Source organism: Bufo gargarizans, chromosome 1 (assembly GCF_014858855.1).
Source record: "Bufo gargarizans isolate SCDJY-AF-19 chromosome 1, ASM1485885v1, whole genome shotgun sequence".
NCBI classification, from domain to species: Eukaryota; Metazoa; Chordata; class Amphibia; order Anura; family Bufonidae; genus Bufo; species Bufo gargarizans.
The window spans coordinates 258993985-259009783 of NC_058080.1; the positions used below are offsets into that span (position 1 = coordinate 258993985).

The 15799-nt window shown below is 41.2% G+C and overlaps 1 protein-coding gene across 1 annotated transcript in view; it reads right to left on the reverse strand.

Annotated features, from left to right (window-relative positions):
• LOC122925460 (melanopsin-B-like) overlaps positions 1-15799 on the reverse strand; it is a 142226-nt gene that overhangs the window by 94428 nt on the left and 31999 nt on the right. Inside the window, exons 4-5 of the mRNA XM_044276820.1 lie at positions 1640-1789; positions 384-491 (exon numbers count right to left, since the gene is read on the reverse strand). Coding sequence (XP_044132755.1) covers positions 384-491; positions 1640-1789 — 258 coding nt within the window. The remainder of the gene's footprint in view (positions 1-383; positions 492-1639; positions 1790-15799) is intronic.

Genomic DNA, 15799 nt, shown 5'->3' on the forward strand with positions numbered 1-15799 from the left:
CCTTGTTTCATTCATACTAAAGCTGTTGTGTGTACATAAAATAACATTAGGTAACATTAAACAGCATAACAGAACAAAACTATTTGCAAGCACCTGGAACTGGGGTACTACACTTGTACAAAATGAGTCTGTGGGTGCTCTATTGAAGGTCATATTCGTTGCCCAACTGAATAGCCAATCAAGGACTTACATTTCTGTTGTTTTGTGCTATACCATGAAATGTACTTAAATTTGGTTCGAACAGTGTGGAAATTCAGGACATATGGAATTAAAACAGGACAAGAAATGGGGGAAATATACAATAATATCATCTTCTACATCATAGATTATCACAATGTATATATCAGTAGACTATAAATAATCTGAAGCAATAAAACAATTACCTGTACTTTGGATGTATTATTCCATAGATAATAGGATTATAAATTGCAGAAGCTTTAGCTATAACTGCAGGAACTGTCTTGGAATATGGCGTTAAAGATTTGCCATGGCTAAAATAGAAATCGGTAAGTAATCAGATTTGTACATCTTTATCAAAACTAAAAAAATTATTTAAAGGACTATGCAGAAGTGATGATAGAGATAGATAGATAACGATTTTTAGTAACAGCTAGAAAAATTCTATAATAATTATTCAATGGAAAACACAAAACCACACAAGACGAAATAAAATATCAGGATTTGATCTTTGAGATATGAGGAATTCTTTCTTTGTGAGAAAAATAAATCAGTTTATAATTTATGCTATGCTTCCACTGCATGCAAGAACACCAATAGGGTGCAGGTGCCTTCTGCTCTTGTCTTATGGAATACCCACACTGGAAATCAAACCTATCCTACTCCTCTCTTTAAAAACATTTAAGGCTATGGCTAAGTTTGCACCAAAGATATATACATTATTTTCCAATCACAGATCACACATCTCAAACAGATAAAATGACTGCATTAAGTTCCAGACAGAGAGAAAGACAATCCAGTGAGAAGCAATCTGTGCTATGTTTCAGTATGGGAGCTGTTAATCAACGTTCAAGTGTGCACCTCCCCTGTAGAAGCAGTCAAGGAAAGTAAAATTCATTGCAAAAAGACTGTCAGAGTCTTTATTTCTGCCAGTTTCAGTAAGAACTCTCACTGCTAATGTTCCTTCCACTAGGGGTGTTACAAAGACACATGTTAAAGGGGTTATCTCATAAATGTAAAACTTGCTTAATTAACATATCTGAATAACTTGTTTGCATTTCTGTGGGTGGGTAGCAGCTCATTAAGCAATTGCATTTCCCACAATTTCCTTCTCTACTGTCTAGAAAAAGATGTAGTTGTATACTTCTATGAATTTAGAAGTAGGGATGAATGAAATAAAGGTATCTGGGCTGCTTTACCTTCTTCGGCATTGAGGGGAAGGGAGCAGGGAAGCTACTGAGCATGTTAGTCCACCTTTGAATTCAGGAAAAGGTGGTCTAGTAGGGTGAACAGCAGAAGGCTTTACCACAGGGGAAAATGAACATAAAAGCAAGCAATATTTGTATTACATGTATTTGCAATAATACTTAATTTAAAATATTTTAGTGATTGTGCAGTAATACTTTTTGTGGGATAACCCTTTTAACCCAATACTCACATAAATTATTATTATTTCACTTACCCAGCCCATGCAATCAATGTGACACATGCATAAGGAGACCAAGACAACACGTAGACAACTATAATGACAAATGCAATCTTTGCCATTTTCCATTCATTTTTCATAGATATCAAGGTTTGCCGTCCACAGGATGCTAGCTTCTGAACTTTCCTGAGAAAAATAATACAATCAATACCATACTTACATAAACTGGAACATCTGGGCATTGGTTTAAATTTTGAGTCAAGATCCTTATTAACTTTTACATATTGTATTAAATGCTTATTTTTATGGATAGTTTAGTACTCGAGTAAACAGAATAATCCAGCATCTGATAGATAACAGTTAAGATCCAGTACGGAACAAAACACACTTTTTGCGCATTTTGGCCCAAGTAAAGCCCTTACTCATAGGCTTGTAATGGATAAACAGTGTATTTTTCCTGGTATTATTAAAGCCTAAGAGGTTTTACCTAAGTTGGATGTTTAATTTTTCTTTTTACAAGTTATATGCATTATGTCTGAGGTGTGTCCTTGTATCCATTTAGCAAACAGGTAAACGTTACTGTTGTTTTAAAGATTCCACCCATAACTGTATTGAAATATGCCAATTAGTGCTAAGTTTAATAACTTTAAAAATATACAAGGATTCTTAAAGGAAATGTGACATTGATTAAATCCAAATGTTTGTTTAACATACTTTTTAGAATTTATATGTTTTTTATTTAATGTTCCATGTCTCTATCTCTATTTAAAAATAATCCTAAGATCACACTGGCCACTAGGCCTAAATATGTCTACACTTAGTTTTTTCAGAGTATCCACATGGGCCACAGACAAAATTGACAGGAGGGGACCTTATTGACTTCTATGGGACAGTGTTCTATGCATTCTACAGTATGTGACTGTTCAGAGGGAGTAGTGTGAATGGTACAGTATATCCAGTGTTATCTATACAGAGGTGATAGCTGTCATTGCAATTCTGCCTGTCATGATAATGAGATGGCTACTGAAAAGTTTCCTGTACAGAACATGAAATCTTGACCTATTGTTAGGCCTAGTGGCCAATGCAAAAATTGCTGAATTACATATATTTTTAAAATAGATACTGATATAAATTAATCATTCATAACTTAGGTGGTTCCTCCGACAGCTATGGGCTTTATTAAGACCGGGGTCTAAAACTCCTTAGCAGCTGCTCCACTAGAAAACATTGGAACAGATTTTTATCTAATTCTAAATAAGGTTCATGCGAGCTGTAGTCAGGAACAAGGACAAATGAGCTTGATGTATAGTGATGCACAAATACTCTATTCTGTAGCCATTTTCACAAAACTTAGAACCAAGAAGTTTAGAGAGAGCTCAACAATAAGGATGTTAGAAGCTCACATGGCTCCATGGCACAGTTGGAAATGGCTTCTTGTCACAGTTGAGATTTAAATAGACAAAAAGCCTGACAAAATTCCAAACGGTGACCTGTGGAAGGGATATGGCAATGAAATAAAAGTTATATTAAAGGGCATATGTCAGCAGAATCGACAGGGGCCAGGACAGTAAGATTTACTGTGCATGTGCTGAGGATGAAAGGAACAGCGCAGGCACAGGATTACAGGCTGAGACGAGCTGAAAAAAAATCAATCTTGGCCCTTTTAATGAAATGGAGGGGGGGGGGGGTGTCCAGAGAAGTAGAGCAGGGGAGCTAAGGTGCACAAAGTGACTAGGACACGCCCTTGAGGAATTTAAGCCTTAATTTGCATATTTTTAAAAAACAATTATTCCTCAAAATAGCAATAGGTCGGAGAAGAAGGGTATGTTTTTATCAGCACGGTCATTTTAGGGTCAACTAGGCATTATGGTTGGTTTGATCGGGTTGATCCAGCTGAGAGATGCCCTTTAAATATACACAATATCACTAATTTATTATATAAGACAATGGGACAGATTTGCTAAGATGGACGTTTCATATGCCAGACTAGTAAAAGTCAGCTGGAGTGAGATGCACCAAGTTAATTAAGAGGCATTGGCCTCTCAATAACTGTGACACATCTTCTGATAGTCTATGTAGCAGACATTCAAATCTACACCAACTACGAGTTTGTAGATTTGAACTATAATTTACAGCAGTTTCTGATTAAAATCATAGTAAATCTTGTCGCTTGTCACTGGCCCCTCCCCTTGACATTTTTGAAAAGTGCAGAGAAGCTCAAAAACTCAATCATGGGGAAAAAAATATGCCGTTTGCCATAATTTGCAACTTTTTATGTCCCAAAATAAATACCCATTACACACTCATTGACAAAAAAAATTACGCACCAAGGAGTTGTTGAAATTGAATTAAACTTTATATGTGTGAATGTAATGATGATATATAGTACAGACCAAAAGTTTGGACACACCTTCTCATTCAAAGAGTTTTCTTTATTTTCATGACTATGAAAATTGTAGATTCACACTGAAGGCATCAAAACTATGAATTAACACATGTGGAATTACATACTATTAAAAAAGTATGAAACAACTGAAAATATGTCATATTCTAGGTTCTTCAAAGTAGCCACCTTTTGCTTTGATTACTGCTTTGCACACTCTTGGCATTCTCTTGATGAGCTTCAAGAGGTAGTCACCTGAAATTGTTTTCACTTCACAGGTGTGCCCTGTCAGGTTTAATAAGTGGGATTTCTTGCCTTATAAATAGGGTTGGGACCATCAGTTGCGTTGTGGAGAAGTCAGGTGGATACACAGCTGATAGTCCTACTGAATAGACTGTTAGAATTTGTATTATGGCAAGAAAAAAGCAGCTAAGTAAAGAAAAACCATGTGGCCATCATAATTTTAAGAAATCAAGCCAGTCAGTCCGAAAAATTGGGAAAACTTTGAAAGTGTCCCCAAGTGCAGTCACAAAAACCATCAAGCGCTACAAAGAAACTGGCTCACATGCGGACCGCACCAGGAAAAGGAAGACCAAGAGTCACCTCTTGGTTAAGTTCATCCGAGTCACTAGCCTCAGAAATCACAGGTTAACAGCATCTCAGATTAGAGACCAGGTCAATGCCACACAGAGTTCTAGCAGCAGACACATCTCTAGAACAACTGTTAAGAGGAGACTGTGTGAATCAGGCCTTCATACTGAGGTCCTAACCTCAGTATCTGAGGAAAGGGATTTAGGAGTAATTATTTCAGAAGACTTAAAGGTGGGAAGACAATGTAATAGAGCAGCACGAAATGCCAGCAGAATGCTTGGATGTATAGGGAGAGGTATAAGCAGTAGAAAGAGTGAAGTGCTTATGCCGCTGTACAGAACACTGGTGAGACCTCACTTGGAGTATTGTGCGCAGTACTGGAGGCCATATCTCCAGAAGGATATAGATACTCTAGAGAGAGTTCAGAGAAGAGCTACTAAACTAGTACATGGATTGCAGGATAAAACTTACCAGGAAAGGTTAAAGGACCTTAATATGTATAGCTTGGAAGAAAGAAGAGACAGAGGGGATATGATAGAAACTTTTAAATACATAAAGGGAATCAACTCTGTAAAGGAGGAGAGCATATTTAAAAGAAGAAAAACTACCACAAGAGGACACAGTTTTAAATTAGAGGGGCAAAGGTTTAAAAGTAATATAAGGAAGTATTACTTTACTGAGAGAGTAGTGGATGCATGGAATAGCCTTCCTGCAGAAGTGGTAGCTGCAAATACAGTGAAGGAGTTTAAGCATGCATGGGATAGGCATAAGGCTATCCTTCATATAAGATAGGGCCAGGGACTATTCATAGGATTCAGATATATTGGGCAGACTAGATGGGCCAAATGGTTCTTATCTGCCGACACATTCTATGTTTCTATGTTTCTATGCTAGGAAACCACTGCTAAGGACAGGCAACAAGCAGAAGAGACTTATTTGGGCTAAAGAACACAAGGAATGGACATTAGACCAGTGGAAATCTGTGCTTTGGTCTGATGAGTCCAAATTTGAGATCTTTGGTTCCAACCACCGTGTCTTTGTGCGACGCAGAAAAGGTGAACGGATGGACTCTACATGCCTGGTTCCCACCGTGAAGCATGGAGGAGGAGGTGTGATGGTGTGGGGGTGCTTTGCTGGTAACAGTGTTGGGGATTTATTCAAAATTGAAGGCATACTGAACCAGCATGGCTACCACAGTATCTTGCAGCGGCATGCTATTCCATCCGGTTTGCGTTTAGTTGGACCATCATTTATTTTTCAATATGACATATTTTCAGTTGTTTCATACTTTGTTGATACGTATATAATTCCACATGTGTTAATTCATAGTTTTGATGCCTTCAGTGTGAATCTACAATTTTCATAGTCATGAAAATAAAGAAAACTCTTTGAATGAGAAGGTGTGTCCAAACTTTTGGTCTGTACTGTATGTAAGTGATTACAATGTTACATTGGGGAAAACTGTACAGTTGGAAGGAGGCTCTAATACCCTGTTGGGCTGCTTCAAGCCTGGATACAAGAAGAGATACAGTTGGACATAGAGGCATACAGGTTCCATATGGTATCCTGCCACACATTTGCCCACAGATGTTACAGCTGGGCCTATAGACCCTGCACACTCGTAGGTCACCAAAGTTGGCATCCCAGTTAGTCCCATACATTTTCAAATGGCGATAAATCCGGAGACTGGGCAGGCCAAGAAAGTGTTGCAATCCAGCAGAGACATTCTTGGGAAATTCTAGTTGTGTGTGGTGACCATTATCTTGCTGAAAAATGACAGCTATCGCCCCAAAGCAAAGGTAGGATTAAGGCGCTGACCACTAGGCCTCCATACTTGAATCCGATCATTGTCAGATCCCAAACAGAACCTAGATTTGTTGCCTAAAGATGATATGGTCCCAGTCTGTGTAGCAGTCCAGGTTTCTTGTTCACGACACCATTGCAAACAAAGGTGACGGTGGCTGGCAGTCAATGGCAGGACACATAATGGGCACCGTGACAACAAATTTCTTTCTGCTATATGCCTGAAAATGGCCCTGGCCAGGGACAGGGCTATGCAATGAAGGTGTCCTCTTTGTCTGAATGGTGGATAACGAAACTGTGGGAGCAGCACATGCTTGTTGGCAGCTCAAACAATGCGCTTTACTGGAAGTCTGTCTGTGTGTGCCCTCACGTAACCACTGCTCCCAACAACTCCTAACAGCTGGGTCAGAGCAGATCAGATGATGGCAATTAGTCAAAATTACAATTCTGCTTCCCTCTGTCCAATGATGTACCCCCTCTCAAAGTCTGGCAATTGGGCAAAATGTCTTAGAGTGCATCGCAGAGGTATGACTAGAAGTCAACGATCTCTCACAAAAAGTTACACTAGCCAAAAGTAACCTCTGAGAGCCTTTTTATAAGACAGCAGGAGAAGCACTTTTATACCTTCTTGAGGCAAGATCCAATGTCTAATAAGACCACACCGGTAATGGGGGCGTGGCCTAGTGGAGCATGTGAGCGGACGTGTGGTGCAGAGCTCCTCCGCTACCTCGGATATTTTATCCTGATAAGCTCCTTAATTTAAGTATATCCTGGTTATAACTTACTGAACGGACATTAGAAAACCCCCCTGGAGTGTTGGGGGAGGCTGAATCCGGCCATCATGACCCGCAGGAAGGAGCAGAGAAGATCGGAGAAGGAGAGCCAAGATGGCGCCGGGGCCACTCCTGGATGCTCAGGTCGCGTCACTGAACTTCAAAAAGAAGCGGCGGCTAAGCTTGAGAAATATGCCCGATTGTCAGCTGCTACCTCTGGGAAAGGTACCCCTAGCAAGCCAGTGGCTACTGAAGATCTGTCTGATGTGGACTCTGAAACTGAAGGGCCTGATCTGGATAGCATTCTGGCGGCTCGTTCGAACCGATTTGGCTCTCTAGCTGCTGTAAGTGACCGCTTGCCCTCAGAAACGCCAGACTCTGATTCAGAGGAGCCAACTCTAAAAGATGTCATGCAGGCCATAACTAAATGCGGCAGGTCACTAAACACTCTTACCATGCAGGTGGGAGCCATTAAGGAGGATGTCTCCATAGTGAGGCACGACATGAAAAAGTTAGCTGACTGCACGACTGCTCTGGAGGGTCGGATGGGAGAAATGGAGGACGCCATGTTGCCTCTGACTAAAAATGTGAGGGACTACACAATGAGACTGGACATTATTGCCGCAAAGCAGGATGATCTGGAAAACCGATCCCGCCGAAATAACGTCCGGGTGGTGGGGGCGCCAGAGAAAGTGAAAGGCGGCAACCCATCTGAATTTTTTTAATCCTGGCTGCGGGAGAACTTTGGTACGGATGTACTGACCCCTTTATTTGCCGTGGAACGGGCCCACAGGGTCCTTTGCCGCCGGGTGACCCACCAAGAACGGTCTTGATCAAGATCCTGCACTTTAGGGACCGGGACATTATTTTAAGGAAAGCGCGGGATAAACCCGACCTGTCTGTTGATGGACATAAAGTGGCACTCTTCCTGGATTATTCACAAGAAGTCCAGAAGCGAAGGGCCAGATTTATAGATGTGAAGAGGCGTTTGGGGGCACATGGCGTGTCTTATTCCATGATGTACCCGGCCAAGTTACGGGTGGCCGCACTGGGGACCACGCATTTTTTTGAGGATCCGAAAGAGGCAGCAAGGTGGATGGATCGTCATGAGAGACAACTTGCAGCGGAACACGACTGATCCACGAGTGGAGAAGCTCCATCATGTTTGTTGGCTCAGGTCATATAATTCTGTTTGATGTGACCTGGTTGTGTTTTGATGTGAGTGCTCAGGAGTGGTGCTGGGTATGATGAGGGTATGTGGATAGGAATTATATTGTATTACCATTAGAATGTATAGTCTGATAGGTATTGTTATTCCTTAACTGTGTTCTCATGTAATTGACCGAGGAGTAAGGGGATGGGAGGCTCTGGGCCCTTTTTGTGCTCACTACTTAGTGGTTGCGCACCCACATCTGTTTTTGGGAATACTTTAACCTTCCCTCCAAAGGACAGGAGGGAGGTTTTAGGCACTCGACTAACTCTAATAGCGGGTTGTGTATCTCTTCCCACGGGCCTTATTTTGGTGTTATAGTGGGACCTGCTATTGGGGTGGCCGCGGTGTTGGGTAATAGCTTGAAATGTTTGGGATGAAAGGTTTGGGGGAGGGGGGTGGGGGGATGTTTTGTTCAACCTAAATGCACGCACTGTATATGAGGATGCAGGTATTAGTCTACTGTCTGAGTATGATATGACTTATTGTTATGTTTGCTCTCCTAGTGCTATTAGACTGGGCGATAGATTAGTACATTTCTGGATATCCGAGTATGGCGGGGAAGGTTAATGTTCTAAGCTGGAATGTACGGGGGATTAAAGATGTCATTAAAAGGCGAGCAGTCATGGTCTGCTTAAATCAATATCAACCGTTGATCTGTTGTGTTCAGGAGACTCACCTTACCTCGGACCAGACCATTGCTTACCCCTAAATGGGCAGGACACTGTTACCATTCCACTTTCTCGTCCTATGCAAGGGGGGGTGAGCCTCCTGATACACAGATCAATTGCGTTTACATGCATTACTAAAAAGGTGGACAAAGAGGGGAGATATGTCTGTTTACACTGTGATTTTCGCAACTCCATGTTTCCTAGTGGGAGTGTACATTCCGCCGCCATACTCACCGGTGGTACTTAAAGGTATACTACAATTTATAGCGGACGTATCTGATGTTCCGGTTCTATTACTAGGGGACTTCAATAACATTCTTGATCATAATCTAGATAGAATGGGGGCGGGTCAAACTCCTCAAACGAACGGAATAACACCTTTTGGGGTTTTGATGCAAGAGGCTATGATGCTAGATTTCTGGAGGTTGAAAAATCCGTCAGTGAAGCAGTTCTCTTGCTGCTCTAGCACATATAATTCTTTATCCAGAATTGACCTTATTCTTGGAAATGCCCTTATAGGACAATACATGAGGGAAGTACAGTATCTGCCATGCAGGATCTCAGATCACTCACCGGTGATTGCAGTGCTTGACCTTCATACAACGTGAAGTCATACATGTGGGGGTTGGAAGTTTAATCCTTACTGGCTGCCTCTCCTACCAGACGCTGGCAGAATTGGTGAAAAACTTAAGGAATTTTTCCAGATTAATTTACCAGCCGCAACTTAGTCAGTAGTGTGGGAGACTATGAAAGCATTCTTGAGGGGTTTGCTTATAGCGGAAGTCAATCTATGGTTGGTGCTTAAGAAAATGAGTTGAATTTATTTAATGGGTTCAACTACTGTATGCATGCCCTAGAGTGGCGGTGAGGGTTAATGGCGATATGTCTGACCCGTTCATGCTGTTTAGGGGAACTAGACAGGGGTGTCCACTGTCACCGCTTCTTTTCGCGGTGGCGGTGGAGCCCTTGGCGGAGGCTCTGAGAATGGCTGATACAGTCAAGGGTCTTCAATATGGACATAGAACAGAAAAAGTGGCTTTACATGCCGATGACTTGATTTTGTTCTTGGATGACTGGGAGCAGTCTCTTCCTGCTGCAATGACAATCATTAATCATTTTGGGAATATGTCTGGGTTAGTGATTAACTGGTCATTATTGCCCTTAGGTAGTAGTAATAATAGACCGCCACCCGATACGGGAGGGTTGCAGGTAGTAACATCCCTAAAGTATTTGGGGGTGTGGGTAACTGCAAATTTAGGTGACTATGAACGTCTGAATCTGGTGCCAATGCTCACTGAATTTCGGAAAAAAATACAGGCCCTTATCTGTAATTGGTCGGGTTAATCTCTTGAAAATGATATTGATGCCAAAACTTCTATACCTCCTATATAATGCACCGATCTGGATCCCGCTTAGGTTCTTTAACACTGTCAATGCAGTATTTAGAGATTTTATATGGAGGGGAGGTGTCCCTAGGATTAAACTTTCAACCCTTCAGCGGCGAAAAACACAGGGGGTTGGCAGTTCCAGACCCTTGGTCCTATTATATTGTGGCTCAGTTACAGCATTTCAGAGGATGGGGGGATGAGTCTCAATTGAACAATGCTGGTCGCATTATCCAGCACTTAATCCACCGTACTTGTTTATTGTCAGCTTTGGAGGATGGATCATTTCATTCGCATGGTACTCAATATCCGTTGATAAGCATGATGCATAAACTATGGTGGAAAGCTAAAGAAAGGCTGAATATTACTGGGTATAATACCCACACGCCTATATGGCCTAATTGCTTATACTCTGAATTAAACAAGGTTAGTGGAGTGCAACAATGGGAGCAGTATGGGTTGGGTAAGATGGCTCAATTGTTCTCAGATAAGTCATTGAAGAGTTTTGAAGTTTTGAGACAGGAATTTGGTATTTATTTTTATGTATACCTACAGCTGAGGCATGCTATTCAGACTCAAGAAAAGAAGGGGAAGGTCCAGCAGACGTCCAGATGTCCTATCATTGACTATACAGTGAGGGCAGGGACCACAAGTGGGGTTATATCCCTTTATTATAACACACTCAGGGCAGAAGTTGATATATCCAACCCACTGAAATTGTATGATAAATGGAAGACGGATATTGAGGATCTGACTGAGGAACAATGGGAAAAAATTCTCACTGACTTACCGACGCTGTCATTGAGCGAGTCATATAGGATCTCCCAGTTGTGTCTTCTGCATAGGGTTTATAGAACACCTGTATTTCTTTTCAAAATGGGTTATAGGAGGGATGATGTGTGCCCGCGTTGTAATGTCACGAGTGCAACCTTGATCCATCTTATGTGGAACTGTCCACGCTTGAGGAGGTATTGGGTTGAGATAGTGGGACTTATAAATTGGATTTTTCAAATTAGCCTAGAGGTTAACCCACTGACCTGCTTACTTGGCCTCGTGAGGGTGCCAAGACACATGCTGAAAAAGAAGGTGGCTGTTATGAGAATATTGTATCAGACAAGGAAATGCATAGCATTTCATTGGATTGATGAGTCAGCTCCTACGATTCAGGAAGTAGTGGGATTGTAGATGATGAAATGATGCCTGTGCCGAAACGTTATGTGGATATATCTTGGAATACAGAAGCTCTCCGGCGTCATCTACCATGTTTCAGAAGAATGGACTGCGATCTTCAGGCGGACTTACCAACTACAAACATGGACCGTGCCTAGTGTCTTCTATGTGGTCGTGCTTTGGTGAGGGGGAGGGGTAAGGGTTGGGTTGGGTGGGGTAAATGTACTGTATAAAAATATATATTTTTTTTAAGTAATAAAAATTATCTGATTCAAAAAAGGACCACACCAGTAATTATTTACATACTGTATCTGCCTGAGACAGAACTGCATGCTGAGTTTTGCAGCAATCCGACATTTCTATCTGGGTGTAATTAAATTTAGTCAATGAGGGTGTTTTGGAGACTAATCCCTTTATTACTTCAAAGATTCAGACTCTTGCAGATTGCATTTGATCTTCTTATTTCATTTTCTATGAATTCTGTGTCAAAGAGAGCTGTAAAACTAACTAGATTGCTTCAGTCTCAGAAGGCATTCACCAAAATAACTGTAGTAATTGAATTGAACTTATTGAACTTTTGGATAGTATATAATGGAAAACCACAAAGGTTTACAATGAGCAGTACCCCGGTTACACACAAATAGTTCTTTGCTGAACATTTCTTCAGATGACAACTAAAATACATTCAGAAACTCTTCAGATATTTTACTTTTTTCACATTTTGTTACGTTACGGCCTTGTGCTGAAATAAATAAAAAAAACAAGTTCAGGTTTTTCCCTATCATTCTGCATTCATTACCCCATAATGGTAAAGTGAAAATAGAATGTTAGAAATATTTGCTAAATATTATATTGACATAAGTACTCAGTACTTAGTTGAAGTACTTTGGGCAGAGATTACAGACTCCAGTCTTCTTGGCTATGATGCCACAAGGTTTTCACACCTGAATTTGGGGATTTTCTGACATTCTTCTGTGCAGATACTCTCAAGCTCTGACAAGTTGAATGGGGACTATCAGTGGGCAACCATTTTACGGTCTCTCCAGAAAAAATATATTAAGTTTAAGTCAGGGCTATGGCTGGGCCACTCAAGTACATTTACAGAGTTTTCGATATGCCACTACTGTGTTGGCTTGGCTGTGTGTTTAAGGTCATTGTCTTCTTGGAAGGTGAACATTCAGCCTAATCAAAATATCTCCATACTTAGCTCCATTCAGTTTTCCCTCAATACTGACCAGTCTCACTGTCCCGGCTGCTAAAAAACACCCCCACAGCATGATGGTGCCACTACCATGCTTCACCAGGGATGGTATATTTCAAGTGTCTTTTATTGAAGAATGGCTTTTTCTGGCTTCTCTTCCATAAAGCCCAGATTTGTTAAGTGCTGCCGTGATGGTTGACCTTCTGGCAGTTTCTCCCATCTGCACACAGGATCTTTAGATCTCAGCCAGAATGGCCATTGGGTTCTCGATCACCTTTCTTCCCAAGGCCCTTCTCGCCCAATTACTTACCCTTTTCCAGATCTGTGCCTCCACACAATCCTGTCTCTGAGCTCGACAGGCAGTTTTTTTTATGGCTTGTTTTTTGCTCTGATATACACTGTCAGTTGTGAAGTCCTTATATAGACAGGGGTGCATCTTTCCAAATCATGTCCAATCAACTGAGTATTTCACAGGTGGACTCCAATCAAGGTATAGAAACATCTCAAAGAAGATCAAGAGAAATAGGAATCTCTGATAATTAACTTTCAAGAGTCATAGAAAATGGTTTGAATACTTGTGTCCATGCCACATTCTAGTTTTTTCTCCAATGCTGCTTTTACTTTGTGTAGAATGATGGGGGAAAACTCGATTTTATTTTTTTATTTTAGCACAAGCCTCAACATACCAAAATGTGAAAAAAAGTGAAATATCTGAGGAGTTTCTGAATGCATTGAATCTTCCTTGACTTTCCTAGTCTGAGTCTACATATTCACTGCCATAAGGAGAGGGGAATAACACTGCAAGGCAGCTTTGGCTTCACTTCAATGTTGTTTCCTCTTACCACTTACAGCTGGGCAGACCCAGACAAATCATATTGTTGGAATCTGCTGATGTTAAAGGCATTCTTCAGGATTTACATATTGATGACATGTCCTGATAGGTCATCAATATGTAAATTCCACGGAACCGCTTTAAATATGTAAGGCTGCTTTTTGGTCTTGCAGCTCAGTCCTGATAAACCAATCATTAAAGGTAGGGATAAAACTTCCTTCTAATACTGTACAGAGCAGGAGCTCGGTACAGTATTAAAATGTATAGGCTCTGATGAGCAGAAGTTATTGCGTAAAAACTTCATAAATAAATTTGTACTGTAAGAAACCATTTCCTGAACTTGGGTTTGGTTCCAAGCAATAACTTAGGCTCATCGGAGCCAATACATTCTAACACTGTACGGAGCTCCTGCTCCGTACAGTATTAGAACGAAGTTTTATGCGAATCAACTTCAGATGTTTCATCCAAAGTCGATTGGCTCATCCCTAATTAGAGGCGTTGTCTCACTTCAGCAAATGGCATTTATCATATAGACAAAGTTAAAACAAGGCACTTACTAATGTTTTGTGATTGTCCATATTGCCTCCTTTTCTGGCTTGACTAATTTTTCCATCACATTATACACTGCTTGTAACTAAGAGTTATGACCACCCTGCAATCCAGCAGTGCTGGCCGTGCTTGCACACCATAGGAAAAAGCACCTACCTATGCACGCTAACACGCCACAGGAGAGGCTGGTTCTTTTTCCTATAGTTCGCAAACACGTCCCCCACTGCTGGATTGCAGGGTAGTTATAACCATGGATACGAGCAGTGTATAATGCAATAGAAAAATTAATCAAGTCAGAAAAGGAGGCAATATGGAGAATCACAATACATTAGTAAGTGCATTGTATTAACTTTGTCTACAGTACACGGTAAATGCCATTTGCTGCAGTAAAATAACCCTTTAATATACAGTATATATATATATATATATATATATATATACAGGTCCTTCTAAAAAAAATTGCATATTGTGATAAAGTTCATTATTTTCTGTAATGTACTGATAAACATTAGACTTTCATATATTTTAGATTCATTACACACCAACTGAAGTAGTTCAAGCCTTTTATTGTTTTAATATTGATGATTTTGGCATACAGCTCATGAAAACACCAAATTCCTATCTAAAAAAACTAGCATATTTCATCCGACCAATAAAAGAAAAGTGTTTTTAATACAAAAAAAGTCAACCTTCAAATAATTATGTTCAGTTATGCACTCAATACTTGGTCGGGAATCCTTTTGCAGAAATGACTGCTTCAATGCGGCGTGGCATGGAGGCAATCAGCCTGTGGCACTGCTGAGGTGTTATGGAGGCCCAGGATGCTTCGATAGCGGCCTTAAGCTCATCCAGAGTGTTGGGTCTTGCATCTCTCAACTTTCTCTTCCCAATATCCCACAGATTCTCTATGGGGTTCAGGTCAGGAGAGTTGGCAGGCCAATTGAGCACAGTAATACCATGGTCAGTAAACCATTTACCAGTGGTTTTGGCACTGTGAGCAGGTGCCAGGTCGTGCTGAAAAATGAAATCTTCATCTCCATAAAGCTTTTCAGCAGATGGAAGCATGAAGTGCTCCAAAATCTCCTGATAGCTAGCTGCATTGACCCTGCCCTTGATAAAACACAGTGGACCAACACCAGCAGCTGACATGGCACCCCAGACCATCACTGACTGTGGGTACTTGACACTGGACTTTTGGCATTTCCCTCTCCCCAGTCTTCCTCCAGACTCTGGCACCTTGATTTCCGAATGACATGCAAAATTTGCTTTCATCCGAAAAAAGTACTTTGGACCACTGAGCAACAGTCAAGTGCTGCTTCTCTGTAGCCCAGGTCAGGCGCTTCTGCCACTTTTTCTGGTTCAAAAGTGGCTTGACCTGGGGAATGCGGCCCCTGTAGCCCATTTCCTGCACACGCCTGTACACGGTGGCTCTGGATGTTTCTACTCCAGACTCAGTCCACTGCTTCCGCAGGTCCCCCAAGGTGTGGAATCGGTCCTTCTCCACAATCTTCCTCAGGGTCCGGTCACCTCTTCTCGTTGTGCAGCGTTTTCTGCCACACTTTTTCCTTCCCACAGACTTCCCACTGAGGTGCCTTGATACAGCACTCTGGGAACAGCCTATTCGTTCA